Below are 25268 nucleotides of genomic sequence, written 5' to 3'. Positions count from 1 at the left end.
TGTTCTAGTCATGATAGCTCAGGGATTGATGTTTATGCTGGAGCAGACAAAAGTCAGATGTTGCTAGTGCCACCTGCAACAACACACAAGGGGAGGCTGGGAGGTATACTGAATATTATGTTATAGGCTATTGTCATGAATCCTTACAGAGGTAACTACTATAGGGGACCCCTATACATAACTATACCTTTCAATACGGGAACCCCTCTTGAGGTTGTTTTTGCTATGTACAGTATATAGCAACATAATTGTTTTATTATTTTGAATAAATATTTCAGAAAACGTAAGGATTTAAAGGCGTTTTTAGAATCGGCCCCACGTCTAAATGGGTTAAAAATATATATATTCTGTAACATACATATATTCTGTAACATAATATATAAATATATACCTATATTCTTGATAAAAAATACTTGATTTGTCAGAATGCAAAGTTAGCACAGGTAGTAGTCATTGATGTCAATCCCTCAAGTGCTGATGACTGACAGAAATGCCAGAAACCCAGTGGCTGCTGTGTGCCTTTATTTAAATCCCACTTACTTCTGCCAGTGACCTTTATGCCATCTCTGAGAGTCTTGGTCTCAGACTTAGTGTAGATGTGTTCAGTGAACTTTTCGACCTGTTCAACAAAGTCTGGCTCCAGGTCAGCATCTGTCACATCGTCCAATCGTTTCATTGTCTTCCGGTTTGTGGACGGTTTCTCAAACACAAAACACGAGCGAGGCGAGAAGAATTTACGAAGGCAGGTACGGGGTTCGTTGTACTGCTGATACTCTTTACCTTTGAAAGAATGAAATGCATACAGAACACATTACCTTTTATGGAAAAAGCTTCTAAAGCCTAGTTGAAATTATTGAGCAATTATATTGAAATCATTTTCAGCCATTCGTGAAACCTTGTTTCTCCTTGAGACCGTCTTCCAGGTACTCGTCTGCTGTTATGGGTCTTAGTGGGGCGGCGTAGCACGACAATCGTTCCCTTTTGTGATTAAAGCGCCAAATTTGGTAGAGGTGTTGATTGATACATTGGGAACAAATCTGGATATTGGGCCATCGCAAATTCTCACCCTGGTGGGCGTGGCAGGCATTAATCAAAATGGCCACCAGCGGTTGATCAAATCTTCCTAATCTTTGTCCTACTAGGCCGAAATGTTGCTCAAGTATGTGAGTATGAAGGTGTGTGGGTGTGTTCATGCTAATTGTCTAAAAGGGGGCGTTGCAATGGGAGTGGCCTAGATAACAGCAACATTTTTGGAGAATTGTTCAAATGGTGATACAAGCGGGACATTTGGTACAAATCATCTTTGGAGATCACGCTTCGATTTAGGAAACCAGGCCACTCTTAAATCAAAGATGGCAGCCTTTTTCAAGATGGCCGCCAAAATTAGTTTTTGCATTTTTGCATATCGTTGCCTATAATCATTTGAGGTCAATCACCAGATCACCAAATAGCACTCCCATAGTATGTTTTTGAACATTTTCAAACAGGAGTTACCATTTATAACCATCTAAATTAAAAAAAATCTGAAACATGCCCTACAACTGTGTTCACAGTCAAATTTAGGGATTAAAGCAAAACAAAATCTCATGAATGAACCTGTACAACAAAAAAAGCCCTTCCTCTTCCTCAGTGAATCCAGCCACGTCTCTCACTGCATCCTTAAACCTCCGCTTTGGCCCTCCTCTTCTCCTCTTACCTGGCAGCGAAATCTTCAGCATCCTTTTCCCAATGTACCTCTCATCCCTCCTTTTCACATGTCCAAACCATCTCAACCTTGCTTCTCTTGCTTTATCCCCAAACCTTGTCACCTGGGCTGATCCTCTAATTTAATCATTGCTGATGATGTCCTTCCTTCCTTGTCACTCCTAATGAGAATCGTTGCATCCTCAATTCTGCCACCTCCACCTCCTGTCGTTTCGTCAGTGCCACCGTTTCCAAGCCGTACAGCATCATGGCTGGTACCCCTCCCGTCTTATACATCTTCCCTCTCACTGGTATACTTCGACTCCTGACACTTTCCTCCATCTGTTTCCTCAAAGTGCTCCTTCCATCTTCTCAACACACTGTCTTTGGTTGCTAGAACATTTCCATCCATCCTTTATCACCTTAACCTGTTGCTCATCCTTCCCATCTCAGTGCCTCTGTCTAGCTAAAAGGTGCAGGTCCTTTTCTCCCTCCTTGGTGTCCAACCTTTCATACAACTACTCATACTCTTTTCCTTAACCCTCACCACCTTTCTCTCTGCCTTACCCCTCATATCTTTGTACTCCTCCCTACTTTCTCTCTGGCTGCCTTTGTTATCTCCTCCCTGAGCTCCACACAGCATTGTTCTTCTTCTTCATCTTCACACTTAACACCAGCTCCCAGTACTCAAGCCGTGCTTGAGTACTGCAGGCTCCAAGGGCCCAGCTTCCTGCTTTGAAATAGTCTATATAGGAAGTAAAAGTTCATATGAATGGCCAGTAGGTTCGCTGTTTTACCCCTGCTGATGTCAGAAAGATTTTTTTCTCCTTTCAAGTGGGTGGGTTTTTGTCGCTAGTTTAAAGTCTTCTTTCAATCACCATGATATGCGTTTTGGGAAAGTATGGTCCCATTTATTTTTAAATTGATGATAAAGTAGGGTATGCTGTAGGAGGGGCAGGATGATTTGATTGACAAGCTACCCAACCAATAGCATTCTTTCCGGTTGCGCAGGATATGACGTAATATAGAAAGATAGCAGATTTGAATTTCCTGAACAATCGGCTTCATTTACGGTCTGTAGAAACCAATGGCGTCACTTTGTCCATACATTTTTACAGTCTATGTGATACGCTGGCACCGTCACTGTAAATGGTAACTCCTGTTTGAAAATGTTCAAAAACATACTATGGTCGTGCTAATAGATGATTTGGTAATTGACCTCAAATAATAGGTAAAGATATGCAGAAATGAAAATACAGTCCTTTGGTGTCCATCTTGAAAAAAAATGGCTGCCATCTTTGATTTATGAGTGGCCCGGTTTCCTAAATCGAAGTGTGATCTCCAAAGATGATTTGTACCAAATGTCCCGCTTGTATCACCATTTGAACAATTCTCCCAAATGTTGCTGTTATCTAGGCCACTCCCATTCCCATTCCCCTTTTAGGCAATTAACATGAACACACCCACACCTTCATACTCACATACTTGAGCAACATTTCGGCCTACTAGGACAAAAACTAGAAAGATTTGATCAACCGCTGGTGGCCATTTTGAAAAATGGATGCCACACCCACCAGCATGAGAATTTGTGATGGCCCAATATCCAGTTTTGTTCCCAATATATCAATCAACACTTCTGCCAAATTTGGCGCTTTAATCACAAAAGGGAACGATTAGGCTGATATATCGTGCCACGCCGCCCCACTATCTCCCATCAATCTCCAGATCGAGTGAAAAATCTCGTACAGCCCACACAAAGGAGGGAAGGAAACGTACATATGTACGATCATCATCCTGATCCTTATTGGACTTCATTTTGATATGCTTTGTCAGTTCTGTCACATAGCTGTAAGGGATGGTGTTAAGGATGAGAAAATGACTTCACACAACACTGGATTTGTAAACCATTTTACAGGAGGGTAGACTGAGCAGGGATATACTCATAAGCTGCAAAATGTAGTTTTAGGACAGAAATGTGAACATCTGAAAAGACAGAAATACCTACATGAGATACATTTATTGTATTAAATACTGAATAAATGTTTGTTTAGAAGGAAACTGTCCCTGAAAGATAGAAAGCATCTTATTGCTGTGGCGCTCCTACCATCTCATTACATATACCAATAGACATGTGCTAAGCAAAAGGGCGGTTCAATTTGTTTCAAATGGATTATGGAGAGGTTTTAAGCATTTGCAAGAGCTTTCCCAAAAATATATATTTGAGCTTGTCCAAGTACTTGGACTGGAAAAGACTAATTCTAAAGTTAATAAATGAACATGCTAAATATACAACTCGATTTCTAAATATACGATTTGAAGGATACTGAAGGTTCTCCAGGGCTTTATTATCAATGGTGCCCGTGCTGTTGTAGACCAGGGTGCTGCTGAGCAGAACTGCCATGGCAAAGATCCAGTTGTCATTCGTCGTATCTCCCTGAAACCAGAATAAAGTGTTTGTATGTGTTAATTACATTACTCTGATCACATGTAGTTCATAGTTTGGCACCATTTAATTTTCCATTTGTTACTGTAGGTTTAAATGTGTTTAACAGACAGACAAAAGTGTGCTCCTCTGAGCACAAATCTCCGCCAGGCTTGGTTTCTTGGCCAGGAGTGCAGCCGTCAGGACGTGAAGAAGCTGCGGGGGTGCTCTGCATTAGGCCCTCAATGTGTGTAATACCTCCTTTTAGGAGTTTTCTTTACAGTCAGTCAGAGTTAGTCAATTTGCAGACGCTTTTATCCAAAGCGACTTACAATAAGTGCATTCAACATAGGTAGGCAAGGAAACTTCTAATCACCAGAAGTTTTAAGTGCATTCTCTTCTAAAACAAGCAACCTTGCAATATACCTAGCGCTAAGGTAAAACGTGAAATATATCAGGTACCTACTTTCTTAAACAGATGAGACAAATAGGAAAATCAAATGAGCAAGAGCTAAAACCACTAAGTGCATAATTTTGTATTTGTGTTTCATACTGTATGTGCAGAATCCATTGCTGATGTTAGTTTAATATCAGGTCAATCTCACATGTTATAGGTCAGATCAAGGTTAAATTTGACTTATGAGAGAACAACAAATGGAAACAACTTTAGAAATTAACAATAACATGTCACAAGAACTGATATTCATAATTACGAGTGTAAGATAAGATTATGATATTTATCCTTTGCGACTTTAAAAAAGACAACTTTGTTTTTACAGAGGCATACAAAATGGCGTTGTGTTGTGGGGATGAACGCCAAACTCCACTAACCCCCAGCTTCTGACGTCAGATCCCCAATCCCTTCCTGAAATAACTTGAATATTTATAATTATTAAACGCATCGTGATTTGAACATGAAACAAAATGGTGTCTCACCTTCTTAATATCTCCCAGTCCCTCTGTATCCAGCAGCACCAGAGTGTGGTCAGTCTTTCTGGGGTGAGATACACACCACATCCAGATGCCCTTTGTCTTGGATTGGACGGTGGTTCCCAGAGGGAATCCTTGAGGATGAAATATGAGACAACAAACGAAATTGCATTAAAAAAACATTCAACTAGACTGTCCATATTGATGCTGAGTCTTAAAGGGAAATACCAAATTGATTTCCAAGTCATTCTAGCTTTGATACAGTCATAGTTGATACAAAGTCATGCATTATTACATGAAAAAGCACCTTTATGACCAGCAATGTCTCTAACTCATTCAGCACCATCATCATCTATTTAAACTAGAAAAAAGCACCCTTCGGACGTGTGAACAATTCCTACGTGGTTTGCGGTGTTTTGTCATTGGGGCAAAAGTAGAGTAATTGTTTAGATGTATTGAGCAAAGAAGGTGTTTTGAGTAGTGGATATGATGTCAGTAGAGAATTTGGTGTAAATGTAGTACGGTAGTTGGCGATGGAAAGGCAGGGCTGTATTAGCCCTGCCTTTGTCGATGGCCAAATTGTCGATGGCCGCCGGGGCAGTGGCCCTCAGGGGCCCTTCGGAGGAACTGGGCCGCGCGGCCATCGACAATTTACTAAAATGAAATGTATAGGTTAATCAAATATCAAATGTGTGGGCCCTCCTCTGTATTTACAACAGTGATTCTCACTGGGTTTGAGGCCCTGACAAGGGCTCCTGGGGCCCTTCGAGGCCCCCCTAGGCTGGGGGTCCCTGCTGGGGACCCCTCAAAGTGGGCCCTTTGAGGACCACTGCTACACCGTACAAAGCCCAGCTTTGCACGGTGTAGCAGGGGCCCTTGTCTCTCAGGGGCCCTTGGATGGAACTGGGCCACAAGGCCTAAAATGAAATGTATAGAGATGAATCAAATATCAAATGTGTGTGGGCCCCTCTATTGTATCTAGAGCAGTGGTTCTTGCTGGGTCTGAGCCTCAAACCCAGGCTCCTGGGGCCCCCTGACTACTACGACTACTTAGTCGGTGGTGCTCAGAGTTATAATATATCGGGTGCTGCTGGGGAGATGAGTGGATTACGTTTTTGGGATCGCTCATATTAAGCTTTTTACCAACGTGTCGTGTACGCCATGCTATATGGAAGTACAGATTTTTCAATCATCCATTGATGTAGTGGTGAGTCTCATGATCTCTCGCTCTCTCTCGCTCTCTCAAAGTTATAGCTTTCGGTTTTAACGATCAAGAGGTGGAAGACAAGACAAGAAAAGCGGTATGCAAGGCAAGACCTTCACTTTAATATTACTGCGTAAAGTGTAAACTATAAACAGTGGTGGAAAGTAACTAAGTAGGCTACTGTACATTTACTCAAGTACTGTACTTGTACTACTTTTTACATTGCTGAAGTATTTGCAATTTTTTGTACTTTTACTTCTGCTCCACTGCATATCAGAGGCAAATATTGTACTTTTACTCCACTACAATTATTTGAAAATGTTAGGTACTGGTTACTTTGTAGATTTTGGTTACATACTGTATCATGAGTGTACATGCATCATATAATGAAAATGCTCACCTTTGTTTGTCCCAGCCAGCTTGTTCATGAGGTAAGACTTTCCGGTTCGGTACAGGCCCACTACTGACACCACAACCACTTGCTGCTCAATATGCTGTAAAATCTTCTGGGCACTGGGAACCATACGCAGTTTCCCATCGCTGTCACTCTCTATCAGACATACTGGCTCCTTCATTGCCATGATCGTCACTTCTAGTGGAGAAAGTACAAAAAAACAAAGAGGGACATGACTAATAAGTACACTGCTACCTAAATTATTATGGTATTAAAGTTTTAAGTTTTTAAGGGGAATATCAAATATATTATTGCAAGTATGGTTGCCACAACACAAGTCATGGCTTGTGGTCTGTTAGGACCCAAGGAATTACACAATACAAAACCATAAAACACAATAAAACATTTGCAAAAGTAGACAGCGTTTTCTTGTTTTTTGAAAAATGAGTACCTGACCTGACATTAATACTCTGACCCGATGCATCCAAGGCATGCATCCTACTAATGAACAACAAAATCTGCGTTGAAATTATCTTAGAAAAAACATAGAAACAAACATAGCTGTAAAACTAAAACACAACAAACACAACATTCCTGCTAATCAATCGAGCCCATTAAAACTGTGTCCTATCCACAAGTTTCCGGCGGAGTGGGCGTCAGTTCCGGTTGTAGGCTATACGCGGTGCCTCCGCCGGATATGTCCCCCACCAGGCCTCTGCATAGGGCCTGGTGGGGGGTCATATCCGGCGGAGTTGTTTCACAGGAGACCCATAGACTGAGGAGACCATGCAGAATACAGCCCAATTAGCCCGGACCGCTGGCCTTGCGGTCCGGGCACCTAGGCTAGTGTAGCCTGACAGTGTATTGTGGGTTTCGTTCCCGACAATCTTTATTGCATGTCTCTCCCCATCTCTCTCTCCGTTTCCTTCATCTTCACTAATACAATACATCTTCACTAATACTAAATAAAGCCAGAAAAAGCCAAAACAAGAGAAGAAAAAAATACAGCCCAATTCATACTTCGTTGCACGACGGTGTTGCGCACCAAAAAGCTCACAACATTGTTGTGTATAAAAATTATAATTTTCATAAGCAGTGGTGGTCACAAATCAAGAAGTGGCGGGCCACCGGAGTGGTTGTAGTAACCAAAAGCAACAGCAGTAGTAGCAGGACTAGAAGTAGTAGGCCTATAGCAGTAGCAGCAAAAGCTGTAGAAGTGGGATATAGTCCAGTGGATTGGTACGAAATTTCAGGTGAATCGTTCACTTTTTCATAAAAGTATGAAACTTGGTAGACTTGTACAGTTTGGGGCCCTGTAGTCCAGTGGATTGGTACGAAATTTTAGGTGAATCGTTCACTTATACATGAAAGTATGAAACTTGATACACTTGTACAGTTTGGGGTCCTGACATTTTTCAGATATGGAGCCATCGCAAAAGCACCCCCTGGTGGCCATGGCGGCCATTTTACTTCCCGCCATTACCAAATAATGTATTTTGCGTCATAACTCCTGAACCAAACATGATAATACAGAATAGGTGATGTCTACACCTATGTTTTGATGGCTAAGGATTACAGTGATACCATTTAAAACAGAGGTTCTCAAACTGTGGGTTAGGACCCCAAATTGAGTCACGGGAAGGTGGCCGTGGCTACATTAACTGAAAAAGATTTAAATGTGAATCCTTCCAATTAAGTCTCTTTTTGTTTTGTTTTTGAAAAGCATACAATTATTATAATGGTTCTGGCAACAGATATAGGCTATATACTATAGGCTATAATCATGATATGAGATAAAACAACATTAAATCAGTATATACAATAATGTATAAACACCAAAAGTACAATGGAATAACACAGAAATTAATACATTGTGATTGTGCAATTATCTAGCCAGTCACACAAGCAATGCAACTAAATAGATCTCCCCTTGTAAAGGGTATTTGAGCAACCGAGTTAGCGGACACAACTCAGACCTGTGTCTTTGATGGTTTTATTGTACTAACACACAATACAAACACAGAACACTTTAGGCCAGTAGGCCAGTAAGCCAGTAGGCCAGTAGTCAAGTAAAGAGTCAGGTTATAAACCTAAAAAAGTCAACACAAACAACAACGCATCAACAAATTAACGACATGAAACATACACACAAAACTATAAACCATATCAGGAATATATTATCGGCGTGTAAAATCGCTCTCAATTCTTACCTTCAGTCTCTCGGAGCTCGCAATGGAAAATGGCGAACGCAGCAATAACACCCTGGTAACTAGTAACACTGGTGCATGCGTAGAACACTTCGTCCTGATAGTGAGCATCCACTCCATTTATATCGGTTTGGTTTACCCATGTGGGTGTAACCTTCTGTTGATTAATCATGTGACTTAAATGTGGACACATGGGCTTTAGCACTGTTCTAAACAGTAGCCACTATTACCCAGCTCTTCATCTGATCAATCAATCAATACGCCCTCATGTGACACTCAGGTAACATGTGTAAAGTCCACTGCTGTGCTGTGGCTTTTAGAATTTGTATATATTTGTACTATTTCGATGCGGGAAAAATTAGAAAAGAATAAGACGCGTGCGCTCGTGCATGTGTATGTGTCTGTGTATGTGTGTGCTGCTCTCCCGTTTGCTGCTCTCTCTACCTTCAGCCCTGTCCAATGTTTCTTCTCATGTATATTCATGATGGACATCCCTTTAGCCTCACTTGTTTATGATTAATACCATGAAAGGTCAACATGTTATACATGTGAACATTAGCAGCCTATTCCTTAAAATTGATCTATAAAGGGCTTGGGTTGTTTATAACAAACCTAGTGTAATTACAGTATCTGAGACATGGTTAACTAACAATATCTCTGACATTGCTGTTCATCTGGAAAAGTATATATTATTCAGAGCTGATAGGGGCTCTAGGGCAGGAGGAGTGGCCACATATGTTTCCTCAAACTTGTCTTCTGAGATTATTACACCAAAGGAGAAACCTATGCATGTTTAATCTTTATTTATTAAAATACGTTTCCATGAAAATAAACATCTGACTATAAGAAATATTTACATGACTCTTCTGACTCCATACAATGTATTATGTCCACTATTAACTCCTTGGAGCATTCAAATGAAGCCTTAATTCTTGGTGACTTTAATTGGAACTGGCTTGATCGGTCATGTTCCAAAGATCGTAACTTTATTAGAAGTGCAAACTTGACTCAGCTTATACGTGAGCCTACCAGAGTTGATCCTGTTCACATGACACATGGCCTCGATACACGTAGCACTTTTTTCAGCAACATCAACAGACAACATCAACATCAACGAGCAACATGATGAGACACAGGGCAACAGATATTTTGGGCAACCGGCAACAGCTCCCATTAAGATGCATTGTTCTGGTCAAAAACAATGTTATAACACTTCCAGAGTTGGGAAAAATGGAGACTGAAGCCTATGCTGCCTTAACAGCTATATTTGCTTCTGCTTTTATTTTGCTAAAGTAAGAACATGTATCACTTTTTTATCTCTAATACACAACTCAAATGTAAATTAAAATGTATTAACAGAAATAAAGTAATGACTCGGTGAAAGAGGCAGAAATTAGCTACTTGTCATTAGCCAAGCATACCTATGTTGTGTACTTTAATGACATGCTACATTTTTACATATTATTACTTAATATATTATGAGACACAATAACTAAATACATTATCGTTGCTGTTAGGTGGAAACTTCATATTCAAAACGGGTTTCTTATTATTTAAAAATAATACAATTGTGAAAATAGCCAATCGACAAGCTCTCAAGTCATCGTGATGTGGCAGGTTGGGAGCTTGTAGATCGGCTATTTTTCACAACTTGTGTGATACTGTTGTATGATGAAGTAGGGCATTAATTTATGGAATCATTTTCTGCCTGATAGCATACAGTATATATATATATAGAGAGAGAAAGACACACACAGGTTATTCTGGTTGGTAAAAATATATATTTTCATTTGTCTACATTTATACAATATATGTCCACATTTGTTCCACACGCCTCCATCACTGACTTTGCCATTGGTTCCAACATCAATGTACAAGAACTTGAGGTCTGCATCAACTAACGCCATCAGGACAACCGAGTTGGCATGTTTATAATTTAAGTGAGATCCTGACTCTTTTGGTGGCTGTATGGTGATATGTTTCCCATCCAGGGCTTCAATCAAGTGGGGGAAGTTCCACTTGTCTTCAAACTGTATGGCAATTTGTTTCCATTCCTCAATTGTAGAAGGCACCTTCATGTGTGTCTTGCTAAGCTGTTCAAACAGGGCTTTGCACGTTTCTACTACAATTTTTGAAATACTGTGGCGGCTCACCCGACATTTTTAACAAGTACTGTAGTGACACTAGTTCACTAGGTCCCGGGGAGACCATTCGGAGTGACATTCGTGTTTTTGGTATCAGGCTAAAAAGTTTGGGAACCTGTGTTCTACAGAACGACTCTTGTTCAAATGCATGTGCACAAAACTGAAGTACATTACCTAAAATACATTACACATTCAATACTGATATTCTGCATGAACAGTATGTGTGTGCACTCATCTTCACATACACCCTATGCACATAACTGATTTAATGAGCCTTTCGCAGTTTCACTGTACAAGCCGTTTGTACTTAGACATGCATGGCTTAATCTTTGAGACAAGCATATGCTACTGGCAGGATCAACCAGGTAGGCAGCACAATAAAAACATTCCTAGAACTTCAACAACAGGTACATATGTTATGAAATGAATATACAAAATCAAACCAAACTAATACATGAGGATTACAAAAGGTGCCTGGCTATTAAACATTCCCCAGTTCAATGTATCATAAAGTCTGCATCCATTGGATGGTCACTTACAATAATCACATCACATACAAATCATCGCAATGTAGCTAGAGTGAGTGTGTGTAGAAGCTTTTAACCACCAAAACCCTATACTTAGTTAGTCCTGTTTAACTCTTATTTTTGGCAAAAAGCTGGAGAGTGAGGGGCTTGGGTTTCCAAAATAGGGTGTTTTGTTTGAGACTGGAGATGGGAGAATAGGGAGATTATCAGAACTTTCATCTGGCTCCCGTAAACCACTAAATGTCTGTAAAACTTCCATTTGGAGACGTAGACATCATCTGCTCCAGCGCCTGACTTCTTGCTGCTGGTGACAGCCTTGTGTTCACGCTGAAACACTGTTCGCAGGTTCTCCAACTGCAAGCAAGCAAACGAACAATGTACAGTATGAATAGATGTGAATGTTGATCCTATTATACTTGAAATACTAAGCACATCAGTTAAACATGGCATTATCATTCATATCCAGTATACATGTTTTACATAAACCTATCCCTGATCTTGTTGCATTCCTAAAACATCACAATGCTTCTCTGCTCTATCGCTAAATTGGTTCTGTGAAATCTTGGATAATCACACCATTACTATTAGAGGCCCCAGAAAGGGTCCACATGCAGCCCCCTATTTTATTTTTTGGAATGGATTTTTGGCATCCATATAGAACCTCTAATTTAAGATGTTGATGATCCCAAGGAAAAAAAGTGGTCCAAGTGCACCCCTTCTAGGGCCTCTACTACTATTCAAATTGAAAATAAGCAGTCACACAAGTACTGATTTCTTACCTGTGAAAGGCACCAGCTGCTGTTCAGACAGCCTCCTTCTGATGGTCTCCAGGGCCCTGGATCTCGGGGCATGCCTTTTGTAAACTTTTGCCTTGTGGTTCCACAACACACTGTTCTCTGTGCAACACAACATGACAAGTGCAAAGTGTGATCATTAAGGAAGATAATAATATTAACACTTTAATATATATCATCAACAAATACAGTGACACACTAGTGCATTGATTGTCAAAACATTTTAAGTCAAGGAGCCCCAAATCTATGTAACAAGCCATGGACCATCACTTGATAAGATATTTGTACTGCACAGACACACAAAATCGAACTAGCTACTCCCCTGGAATACCCACATCACAAGGATCCCTGGGGTTCCCAGACAGCACTTGATAACCAATGCACTAGTGCAGTGGTTTTCAAACAGTGGTCCAGGTACCACCAGTGGTCCTTGGGGAGGTACCAGGGGGTCCCCAGCTAAATGAGTTAACATAGCGTCACAATCATTTTAACCACTTAGCTTTGGCTATTCAAAAATAGCAGATACGCAAGCTCATAGCGCGGCAACGAGTGCCGCGCTATGAGCTTGTAGATCTGCTATTTTTGAAAAATCTTGAAAATGTGTGCATATCTTTGAATATACATATTTTTAAAGCAAATTTTTTTTACTCAAATCTTCTCTTCTGGGGGTCCCTGGCACAAAACATTTTCAGATGGGGGTCCGCGGCCAAATGTATATCAATTTAGGGGTCCTTGGCATGAAAAAGGTTTAAAACCAGTGCACTAGTGTACACTGTACAGCAGTGGAGTAAAGTAACTAAGTATATTTACTTAAACAATTCTGAGGTATTCTCACTTTACTGGAGTATTTTCAATTTTCAGTACTTTTACTTCTACTCCACTACATCTCTTTTTTTTGGTACCTAGTTACTTTGCAGATACAAATTATTATATAATAAAACATACATTAACCACTTCAGCCCCATTTTATACATAAGCTATTTGAAAATAGCAGATCTACAATCTCACAATGCGTCCTGAGCTTGTAGATCTGCTATTTTCAAACAAGTACTTTTGATATTAAAACATGTATTATGATGCCAATATTTTTGTACTTTTGCTCAAGTAACATTTTGAACAGGGGCCTTTTACTTGTAACAGAGTATTTTTATATTGTGGTATTGATACTTTTACTTAGTAAAATGTGTGATATTCCACCACTGCTGTACAGTCATAACATGTCACTCATCTCCCTCAAATGATGACATTGCAGCTTTTATCAGATTTAAAACTGTAATGTATCTGTTAATGAAGCTTTCGAGCAAGATAGTAGGCCATCTCAAAGCAGTTTAGGCCTATATGGACCGCTCCGTGGCTCATTGAATACTAAACACACACTGTTTTTTTTTTGTACCAATGCAACTAGACGACGTGGGCTTTTTTGAAGACATGTAATGACATAACAAATACAAATACCTAAATATAATGACAGTTTCAGTGATGGTTCGATAGTAAAATATAATGAACGGGACGTCTCAGCACTGTCAAACCCTTCCATTCCAGCTGTCTATCTACTGCCGTTTACCGCAGCCACAAGTGGTGCGTCCGTTTTAATAATGATCTAACTGATGATCCCTCTATAATTTGCAATGGATTTAGCCATCACTTCTTCTCTGTTTGCAGCTCACGACTGTCAGACCCACCTTACTCTCATGCTCCTCCAAATAACCGCAGAGGTGACAACTCCTTCTCCTTTAAAAAAATTTATCCATCTGATGTTGAACGGGCCATCTGTGATCTGAATTCAGGAAGTGGTGTTGGGGCCAGATGGCTTGGATAATGAAGTTCATAAAACTTGCACCTCATATTCTGGTATATCCGCTAGCTGAATGATTTAATTTATCTTTATGAACTTGGAAATGTGCCAGAGTAAATCCATTACATAAAGGTGGTGATCCTCATGATCTAAACAATTACAGACGCATTTCCATTATAAATAGTATAGTAAAGATATTTGAAAAATATTTTTTTAACCAATTATCCAAATATCTCAATGACTCTAACCTCTTATCTCCATTCCAATCTGGCTTCAGACCCAACTTTTCTACGACCACAACACTTCTGAAATTCACAAACAATGTTTTCTCTTCATATGGTGACAGTATGCTTACGGCTGCAATATTTATAGATCTTACTAAAGCTTTTGACATGGTTGATCATTATCTCCTCCTGGATAAACTGTATGCTATTGGTCTTTCAAGACAATCTCTACTATGGTTCAACTCATATCTCCACCACAGACGTCAGTGTGTCTCCTATCATGCTACTCAGTCAGACTTTATGATTATGGACAAAGGCGTACCCCAAGGCTCATCCCTGGGGCCGCTACTGTTCTCCATTTTTATTAATGAATCTGCTCTAACAGTTATATCCAATTATATGCTGCTGACACAGTCCTATACTTCCCTAACTCAAATGTCTCACAACTCCAGTGCACATTACAGGCTGGCTTTGATTCTGTTCAGAGATGGTTTCATCTCAACAAATTGTTGCTGAACAAAAAAAAGTCTGTCAGTATGCTTTTTTCTATAAGACCAAATTCCCTTTCCTTATCTTTTAACTTTTCAGATGGAACACCATTGGAGATAGTTGATGAGTTCAAATATCTTGGCCTTTGGCTCGATTCTCAGCTCTCTTTTAAGACACATATAAACTCAGTTGTTCAGAAAATAAACTTCAGCCTGAAAATACAATACCGGTACATTAACTGTTTCACCCTTCAGATTAGAAAAAGAGTAATTTCACAGCTATTGCCAATATTACATTATGCAGATATCATATATCAGAATACCTCAGAAACAAATCTACCCTCTTAATGTAACCTACAACAGTCTATGTAGATTTATCCTGAGATGCCCTTACAGAACCCACCACTGCTCTATGTGTCTCTTAAGTGGCTAACATCTAATTCCTGAAGACATTCTCACTGGCTGCAGTTTATTTTCAAATGTATTTTCTTTAACTATCCTCATTACTTGAAACAACGTCTAGAGTCTAGACTCTAGACCATTACACAGCACCATATAACTTAAGGCATACTCATAACCCTTTCTTTAAGGTACCCAAAAGCTCAAAGGAATGTGGTCGACGTGCATTTAAATTCAAAGCCCCTTCGGATTGGAATCACCTACCAAGCTCACTTAGATCTATCACCTCCCTTAATGTGTTTAAATAATCTATTTTCATTCACCTTCTAACACCCTGTTCATGTTTCTAGTTATGGTTCAAATCGCTTTGGGCATCTGTTCTTAACAAATTGTTATTACAAATCTGTATAATGTATGGATATTTATTTTCTAAGGTGCATGTGCATGTATATACTGTTTTGCTTAATGCTCAATGCCTGTACTCTGATTGAGCATGTTGCTGCATGTTACTGCATGTGCATGTCTGTATCTGTATTATGGTTTTCCTGTACTAATGGGTTTTGTCTCCATATGAATTTTGCTACTTGGGGTTGAACCGGTGTGGTGGGAGTGGCTAGCTTTGGGAGAGCTCTTGCCTTGTCTGTCTGCATGAATGTACTTGTTGTATTGTTTGTATATTGTATGTCCTGTTCATTTGTGGTACTATATAAATGTCAGTAATCAAAGTTGTTTTTGGAATCCTAAGAAGGAGAGATTCATTGACGTTTACGTCATGTTATCTTTATCAAATATGGACCCCAAGCATAGAGGTATAATATAACTAGAGGGCGGATTGCCCCGCCACCAGCTATTCATTTCTATTAAAGTGCTCAGTGGCGTTTTGAAGCACCCGGAAGTAAGATAGGAACCAATATGGAACCAATATGAACCAATGGAATGGATCCATGGGTCATGACACGTCGTGAGCATGCGTACAAAACGGGAGACGCACGCGCAGTAGCATTTAAGTGCATTCTCAGATTTGACCACCAGGCTTGGCCGCTTCACTTTTCTACGGTAGTTCTGGGGGCTTGACCCCAAGGCCATTCCAAGTAGCCTAAGTGGTGTGGTGTTGTTTCAATTCAAAGTCCCTGGTGCAAATATGTTGCTGCAGTCAAAGTAAGTTACACAACACTGATTCTTCTGAACACATGGGGTTCTCAGGAATGCTTTAGACCAGCTATGATTAACAGTTAATCATTTATCATTTGCTCTATATATATCTTTATTTATTCAGGGGAGCCCACTTTACATAATGAAAAACAAAAACAAACATTTTAATCATATTACAATCATCACAGATGCAAATAAACAGTGTTACGGTACATGAAACAGGTGCAGTTACTATGAAATGTATCCTCGAGAAGTACCCTAAATGTCTCTATTGAGACCAATCGCTCCAGTTTCAGAGAGTCCTGAAGTTTGTTCCATTTGTGTGGAGCATAATACATGAAGGCAGTCTTTCCTTGTTCACTTCTCTTACGTGGACTGGTATATCTAATGTGTTTTTGTGAACGTGTTGAATGTTCAGTAACCTTTGGTTCTAAGAGCGAAGATAGGTATAGAGGAAGCTTGCCACACAAGGCCTTATAAATAAAAAGAATACAATATTGCTCTCTGCGTACTGCGAGAGATGACCAACCTACTTTATCATATAAAATACAGTGATGGGTGTGATAGTCATCACCAGTGATAAAACGTAGGGAACTGTGGTAGACTGCTTCAAGAGGCTTAAGTGTAGAGATTGACCATGCATTTTGTTTTGATAGCGTTCAGAACAAGCTTAAGTTGAATTAAAGCCCTTTGAAACCTATTGAAGGCAGTCTGCAAATTTGCAGTGGCCACTTCAAGCGTTGGGCCAATGCAGTATAAAATTGTGTCGTTCGCATACAAATGGACATCCCATTGCGGGGAGGGGAGTGCAATATTATTAACATAGAGGGTGAACAAAAGGGGGCCCAAAATTGAACCTTGAGGGACACCTTTACCAATAGATAGAGAACTAGATGTAAAACCATCAGCTACAACATTCTTGCATGTTCAGTACTTTTACTTCTACTCAACTACATCTTAGAGGCAAATATTTTACTTTTACTCCACTACAATTATTTGAAAACTTTAGTTATTAGTTACTTTGTAGAGTTTTATTATTATTACAAAACATATATTACCCACTTCAGCCCTATACATATTTCGGCGATTTGAAAATAGCAGATCTACAAGCTGTAATAATTATGAAAATATTAAAACTATATGGTATTACTATTCTATACACCATTGACTAGTATGATATCATGCTAGTCAAAGGTGTATAGAATTGTTCACAATATGGTTATATCACATTATGGTCTTGGTGTTACAACAGCAACAGCTTTACTGGCACCTGCAAGATGGGTCCAGTAAGGTTCACAAGTCATGGAGTCCCAGTTCCAGCCCAACCTATTGTGTGATGCAACCTGTTAGTGTGATGCCTGGTGCAAGTACAACTACCTCGAATTCGGCTTGTATCTTCGCTCTCTCCATCTCCTCCTTGAGCCTCATATTCTTCTCATGGGCTTTCTGACGATCAGCCATCTGCCTCTCCAGGGCCTTCTGATGCTCCGCCATGGCCCGTCTCTTTCTCTCTGACTCCTCCCATTTGGCTTTCCCCTCTGTAGGAAACCAATCAGACGGAACCATTCAAAAGAAAAACACTGTTACCATCCCACAAAGTCCACACCCCTAACCCCGACCACAAACCTAACCCTAAGCCCTAGAGCTGTGCAACGAGCCCATCGGCGAGGTTCACAGAGAATATTCCAGGATTTTTTAAAGGTACATTAAAATCGCCATTTTCGCTGGCAAGGGTACAGTAGACGGATGAATGAATGAATTAATTCCTGGCAGTGAATGAGTAAAAAAAATGCATATATATATATATATTTTTTTTCTTCCCCAGACCGCATTCTTCTGACAAATGTGTCAGCTGTTACGAACGCAGTAGTATTTTTGTTTTATTTGTGTTATATTTTCTTATTGGATGTGTCTGTGTCAGGTATTGGGTCTCTGCCCTACGTATGCAAATAGCGTGTGCCATTCCCACGCACATGACAGGCGGGTGTGCTGTGTGTGAATCCACAGAGCTGATTGGGTAACTTCACATGTTGGAGAAGTTCCTCTTCTCGGCCGTATTCCACTTCTTCATGTCGAAAAACAGGTGGGGCGAGGCTACGGCACATTTATCAACAGTGGACAAATCTCACGCTAGAATTGACAGGGTACACCCTGCTTGATAAATCTCTCGTGGACGTGGGCGTAAGCTAAATCCTGGGCTCGAATTTAAGCTGGTGTGAACACTCCATTGATAAATAAGGGCCAATGTGTACCGATTTGCATGATGTTTGGACAAAATCTGTAGGGGTAATATCCAAAATTGTGTTTTGCAAAAGTTTGCCTGCTGGTGGCACAATAATAGGTCAATGTGAAAAGGGTAACATTTCTTCCTCAGCCTAGTGAGAAAGTGTGTGCAAAGTTTCACAGCAATCGGACGCTGCGTTCATGATTTGAGAGATTTTGTTCAAAACTAACCACTCCTGCAAACTTTGGAAGCCAACCTTAGCCAATCAGGATGGAATATGAGAAATCGGACGGATCCGTCTTGATCACAGAGAGATGTGTTGCAATTTGTGTGATGTTTGGACAAAATCTGCAGGAGTATTATCAATAAATGTGTTTTGCAATTAGTTGTGGCCGATGTGAAAAATCTGGGGCAAATGTTCTGCTCTTGCATCCAGGGAGTGTGCGTGAGCAGTTTCACGTCGATCAGCCAACAGTGCCAGACGTTCACAGATGGACGTACGGACAGGGTGCAAAAAAGTCTCGGCCACACCTTCGGCCTGGCGTAGAAAATGTTATCTTCCTTGTTACCTACAAACCTTGAAAGGGTAATTCATGCTTTTATCTCTTCGCGTTTATACTATTGTAATTCTCTTTACTCTGGAAAAAAAGAGTTCTATCCCATCTCTAACACCGCGTGTTACATAATTCAGCTGTCAGATTGCTAATTAGCTCTAAGAAATGTGGCCATATCACACCCACCTTAGCTGCTCTGCATTGGTTACCTTTTAGTTTAGCAATGATTTTGACTCCTAGTTATATCTCAGACATGCCTTTGCAGTCCGGAATGCTCTACCCGATGATCAGTGTCATCTGTTTAATAATTTCTGAAAACTCAGCGCTATGGAAAGTCCTTTTCTTGCCGGTTTAAAGTTTTATTGACTTTATCTGTGTTTATTTTATATCTCTGTGGTATTTTGTTTTATAGTAGTAATTTCTGACTGACTTTTTAATATAGTTTACCTGCTGCTCTCCGCTGTGCCTCGGAGAGGTTTTTATCTGTAAACAGTATGGTGTTGCCAGTTATCGCCTGCTTATCCAGGTATCCCTTCAGCACCTCCTTAGCCTGGACAGACACACGCACACACGCACACACACACACGCACACAGTATAAGCCTACGGTATATGAAAACCTGTTACTCATCAGTACAGATGGTTTAATTTAACATTCTCTGACTCAGATCTGAAGTTGGCAGAAATCCAACTGACCTTGACTCCTCTGCCTTCTGCATGGTTGTATTTATCAGTCATCATCTGGAGGTCGTAGCAGAACGTCTTGTATCCTCCAGGGACTGTGTAGAGACCAGCTACCAGGTTCTTCTCCAGAGGTTCAAAGACTTGTTTGATGATTAGCCCACATGCCTTCCTGGACTCGTTGAAGTTTTTCTCACAGATCTGATTGTATTCTCCCTGAAGTACACTCTAATAACATAATGGTCAAAATGAAAATGTATATATTCCCAAATGGGTTACTTTATCCAAAATGTAAAAAAATAAAGTATTAGAAAAATGGTCTGAAGTAATAGTAAAGTAGGAAAGTATACATGATGTGAACATGCACGGTACATCATTAGACCAATATGAAAACAATGGATGATGATTTCAAACACATACCACAAGCTTCTTCTGATATTCTTGGTTGTCATCACTGAATGAATGTTTCATGAACAGTGACAGGGCCTCTCTCTCACTGGATGCATGGATTGCAGACAGCTCTTCCAGGGTGTTGGTGGGGAAGCATACTGACTTCATCCTCTGTACATAGACGACCTGGGCCTGCTCAACAGCTTTGGCATTCTCAATCTCAGCCAGTGCCTTCACAGCATTTTCCAGACAGGGAACCTCTCCACTACGGATGGCTTTCACGTATTTCTCTGCCAGTACAACAAGTACTGTGGAAGGAAGACCCAATCAGCAAGTGTGTTCAACTAGTCATCATAGTTCAGAGATTAATGTTCATGATGAAGCAGACAAAAGTCAGATGTTGCTAATGCCAACTATACATCTATTTATTTTTTTCAAATATAACAACGCTCCTTGCTTAAGTAATGTAAAGGTGCTGTGATCAAATAAAGCAGTAAGCGTCTAGAGGCTGCAGTTTACCGTGTATGTATAATGGCTGAGAGGCGTAAAGCTACAGATACGCTGGATCACTGTAGAAACAAATCACGCACCTGTAATTGATATAAGCTCATCTAAGAAGAAGATTAAAGTGTGTTTTATCATGTTTATTAAACAGAAACCAGCCAATCAGAATCAACGATAGGGACTATCCATTTTAGAATGTACAAAAACAAAAACATTAAAGCTGCAAGTAATGGTGATCGGGCTCTCGCACCTCTGTCCACATTAGGGCCAAATCTCGACCAATCAGAACAGGGAACAGAGATAAGTAACTCCAATGAAGGACACACATTTTCAACCGAGACCAGTGAGGAGACTCATGAGTCATCACTGTACGACAAACTGTTCAAAAGTTATAGCAAAAGATAGAAATGAGGAGGAGGATGGTCAGTTAAAGTACAACCCGTGAAATGGCATAAAATACACTGAAACGCCACAATAAATTCAAAATGGCTGACTTCTTGTTGGGTTTAGGTCATGGCTCCAAGAGACTTTTTTGTAAGTCAGGACATGATACAGGCATGTACCGATGTATATAAATATAGGTGAAACCGTATTTTGTGGCTTCAACGTTGAGATTTTGTAGGGGGCGCTATTGAGCCATTAGGCCGCACCCACTTTTGAGTAATTCTTTGCCACTAGTGACGTGTGTGCAAAGTTGCACAACTTTTTGAGTATGTGAAGGCCCTCAAAAACGCGATTCATTTTTTAAGAATAATAATCATTTTTGCCATTTCAATAGGGCTTCGCACTGGTGCAGTGCTTGGGCCCTAAAAGCTAAACAAAAACACACCATGACAATTGTATTACAAAATATACATACAATTTCACTTCTACACTAATAACAAATTTGTCCTGGAACAACCACACTCTCAAATATAATTATTCCTTCAAAAAGGAAGATAACATATTCATAGTTTGACCATATCAACCCTAAATTCTTGACAATAAACACTTGAGCACAGATAGTATTCACTGATTTAAATTCCTCAAATACTGTTGACTCACAGAAATACCAGAAACCCAGTGGCTGACAGTGTACCTTTATCTAAATCCCACTTACATTTGCCAGTGACCTTTATGCCATCACTGATAGTCTTGGTCTCAGACTTAGTGTAGATGTGTTCAGTGAACTTTGTAGTCTGTTCCACAAATTCTGGATACAGGTCAGCATCTGTCAGTTCCTCCATTCGTTTCGTATTCCTGGCCGGTCTGTCAAACACAAAACACGAGCGAGACGTGAAGAATTTACGAAGGCAGGCTCGGGGTTCGTTGTATCGCTGATTCTCTTTACCTTTGAGAAAATGAAACACATGCAGAACACAATACCTTTTAGTGTAAAGAACTTCTAACTTCTAAAATGATTGAAATCTCTATTATATTCAAATAATTTCCAGAAGTTCATGAAACCTTGTTTGTCCTTCAGACCGTGTTCCAGGTACTCGTTCGCAGTTATGGCTTTCCCATCTAGCTCCAGATCGAGTGAAATATCTCGCACAGCCCACACAAAGGAGGGAAGGAAACGTACATCCGTACAATCATCATTCTCATCCTTATTGGACTTCATGTTGATATGCTTTGTCAGTTCTGTCACATAGCTGTAAGGGGTGGTGTTGAGGATGACAAAATAACTGTACACAACACTGGATTGTAAAGCTTTTTACAGGAGGGTAGACTGAGCAGGGATATACTTAGAAGCTGCAAAATGTAGTTTTAGGACAGAAATGTCAACATCTGAAAAGATGGAAATCACTACATGAGATAGACTTATTTATTGCTGAATTAATGTTTCTTAAGAGGAAAACTGTCCCTGAAACACTGTGTTTAGACAGAGAGCATTTTTTTGCTGTGGCGCTCCTACCCTCTTCGTCACAAATGTAACATGCTGACCTGCGAGGCGCACCGTTGCTCCGATACGCACCAAACTTGGCACCAACACTGTTCAGGGATCTGCCATCAGATTAGCATTAACAGGGACCATTGCTCTCCGCCCCCTTCGTGTTCCTATTGGCTGGGATTTAAACAGCCATAACACCAGTTCTCAGCATGCTAAACGCCCCAAACTTAGTAGGTGCTCTTAGACGGCCAATAGGGACAGGTTAAAATTGCTTAAGCCCGGCCCCCGCTGTGTTCCTATTGGCTGGGCTATAAAAAAACATAACTCCAGTTCACAGCATGCTAAAGACCCCAAACTTGGTAGGTACTCTTAGACGTCCAATTGGGACAGGCTGTAATCGCTTAAGCTCCGCCCCCTCTGCTTTCCTACTGGCTGGGGTTTAAACAGCCATAACTCCAGTACCCAGCATGTTACAGGCTCCAAACTTGGTGGGTGGTCCAACAGACTTCCAATTATATAAAAAAAATAACCACTTCCGGTTTGTCAGATTGCCTTGAAACTTCACTGACACACTCTCTTAGGGGTGTGGAGTTCTTTGGTGTGCTTTTCAGGCTGAAAATCTAGTATGAGTACAATGAGGGAACAATGAGTGAATCATTTGAAGGATACTGAAGGTTCTCCAGGGCTTTATTATCAATGGTGCCCATGCTGTTGTAGACCAGGGTGCTGCTGAGCAGAACTGCCATGGCAAAGATCCAGTTGTCATTCGTCGTATCTCCCTGAAACCAAAATAAATAGTTTGGATGTGTTACATTACTCTGATCACATGTACTGTAGTTCATAGTGTGCCACCAGTTAATTGTCACCGCCAGGCCGAAAGGCATGGTGGAGACTTTGTTTTGCACCCTGTCCGTCCATGTCCGTGCGTGTCCGTGTCTGTGTGTGTGTGTCTGTCTGAACAGCTAATCTCCGGCATTGTTGGCTCGGTCGCTGCGAAACTGTGCACACACACTCCCTGGATGCCAAACCCGAACCTCTGCCCCACATTTTTCAGATTGGCCTGTTATAGCGCCACCAGGAGGCCTAATCCCGCAAAACGATCATGTGATCAACACGTGATCGTTTTGTCACGCAAATTGGTTTGATGTACTTTATTTAGTAAGACATGAGAACAACATTACATGGAAGTACAAATTCACAATACAAGGTATACTAAACTGGTAGACTCATAAAGCACTCTAAGCTTGTTTAAATTGAGATCCCCACGCACACAAATCATGGTGACATATAAGAGACAGACAGATATACACACTACTATACAGAACGTCATACAATCAGCTTACAGGTTACTGGTATGAAAAATACAAAATATGATGGAGGAAAAAAAGGAAAAGTTCGGGGAGAGGGGGGGGGTGTTGGTGGGGAGGAGGGGGAGGGTTAGGTTAAGACTTTGACATGGCCATGTTCTAATTGCAGCCTCCTGAAGGTGTTTCTGTAGGGCAGTTTTAAAAGTGAGTATGGTTTTACACTCCTTTGACACTAACTTGCCCTTGGTTGGCAGACAATAGGCAGTAATCGTCACTGCAGTGACAATTACTGTGACTTCAGATCCTCGAGAAGACATGGCTCATTTCTTTCAAGACCTTTGTAGAAAACGTGTTCGGCTTTGACCCCGCGTTTATCCAGGAGTATGAAGAGTTCCCTCATCTTCTTGGTACATAGTATCTCTAGTCATGTGATCAAGACGGATGTGTCCGATATTTTTTTGCATCCGAATTAGTTAACATTGCCTTCCAAAGTTGGCAGGATAGGTCTGTTTTGAACACATTTTGCATGCACACTCCCACTAGTTCTAAGAAGAAATATTACCCTTTTCACATTGGCCTATTATAGGATTATACCTGGCCTGGTGGAAGACCTTTTTCTAGTTTTCCATTTGTTATGTTTAAATGTGTTTAACAGACAGACCAAAGTGTGCTCCTCTGAGTGCAAATCTCCACCAGGCTTGGTTTCGTGCCCAAGAGTGCAGCCGTCAGGACACGAGGAAGCTGCGGGTTGGGGGCTTAATTTCTTTAAGCTCTGCATTGTTTATCGGCTCACATCAATGTGTGATTAAAATTTGGGACAAAATGGACACTGAGTTCAACATTTTTTTATTTATTTTTTGCAAATCGGGCCCCTGCTGTAAACTTTGGAAGCCAATTGTAATACATCAGAAAGGAATCTGAAAAATCGTACATATCTTGATCACATGACAGAGAGAATGTGTACTGATTCGTGTGAGTTTTGGACAAAATCAAGAAGTCTGGTATTTAATGTGAATTTTGTGTTATTAGTGCACACTTTTGTTGTTGTTTGGCTTGGTTGCCCAAAGTTGTAATTTGCATAATCCAAAATGACGACTGAATGTCATGGCGGAAATTTTACTTTGGACCCGCTTATCTTAGAATACATATATTTTTCTGATATTATTATTATTACTTCTTTCCTTTTAATTTTTTTTTTGTTGTTGTTTATTTGTATTCATATGGGGACCTTTTTAAGGGTTTTCATATGTGTAGAATCCATTGCTGTTACCTCGCCATGATATAACAAAAAAGGTGGGCAAGAAATCAAAAGTATTTTCTCCATTGACTAGAAATTGATGATTTAAATTATACTCCTCATTGATATTGTACAGT

General features: G+C 40.3%; 2 protein-coding genes across 5 annotated transcripts in view; both read right to left on the bottom strand.

The window, feature by feature from the left end:
- Positions 1–25268, bottom strand: part of LOC311042441 (guanylate-binding protein 1-like) — a 157516-nt gene that overhangs the window by 31529 nt on the left and 100719 nt on the right. The window contains exons 9-11 of one of the 4 annotated variants that reach the window (XM_084053177.1): positions 23257–23366; positions 22161–22348; positions 541–780 (exon numbers count right to left, since the gene is read on the bottom strand). The exons of 2 other annotated variants lie outside the window; for them this stretch is intronic. In XM_084053177.1, the coding sequence (XP_083909303.1) occupies positions 541–780; positions 22161–22348; positions 23257–23366 (538 nt within the window). Of the gene's footprint in view, positions 1–540; positions 781–21813; positions 22045–22160; positions 22349–23256; positions 23367–25268 lie in introns of all 4 variants that reach the window. One more of the 4 variants, XM_084053178.1, reaches the window with a different exon arrangement.
- Positions 3388–25268, bottom strand: part of LOC311042455 (guanylate-binding protein 3-like) — a gene marked incomplete at its 3' end in the record, with an annotated part of 25907 nt that continues 4026 nt past the window's right edge. The window contains exons 2-5 of the mRNA XM_084053196.1: positions 6640–6828; positions 5042–5169; positions 4008–4117; positions 3388–3529 (exon numbers count right to left, since the gene is read on the bottom strand). Coding sequence (XP_083909322.1) covers positions 3388–3529; positions 4008–4117; positions 5042–5169; positions 6640–6820 — 561 coding nt within the window. The 5' untranslated portion in view covers positions 6821–6828. The remainder of the gene's footprint in view (positions 3530–4007; positions 4118–5041; positions 5170–6639; positions 6829–25268) is intronic.

The sequence above is a fragment of the Gymnoscopelus microlampas genome (genome assembly GCF_963454915.1).
Source record: "Gymnoscopelus microlampas genome assembly, chromosome: 3".
Taxonomy (NCBI): domain Eukaryota; kingdom Metazoa; phylum Chordata; class Actinopteri; order Myctophiformes; family Myctophidae; genus Gymnoscopelus; species Gymnoscopelus microlampas.
The sequence above is the reverse complement of the archived record's forward strand: the minus strand, read 5'-3'. Positions and strand labels throughout refer to the sequence as shown.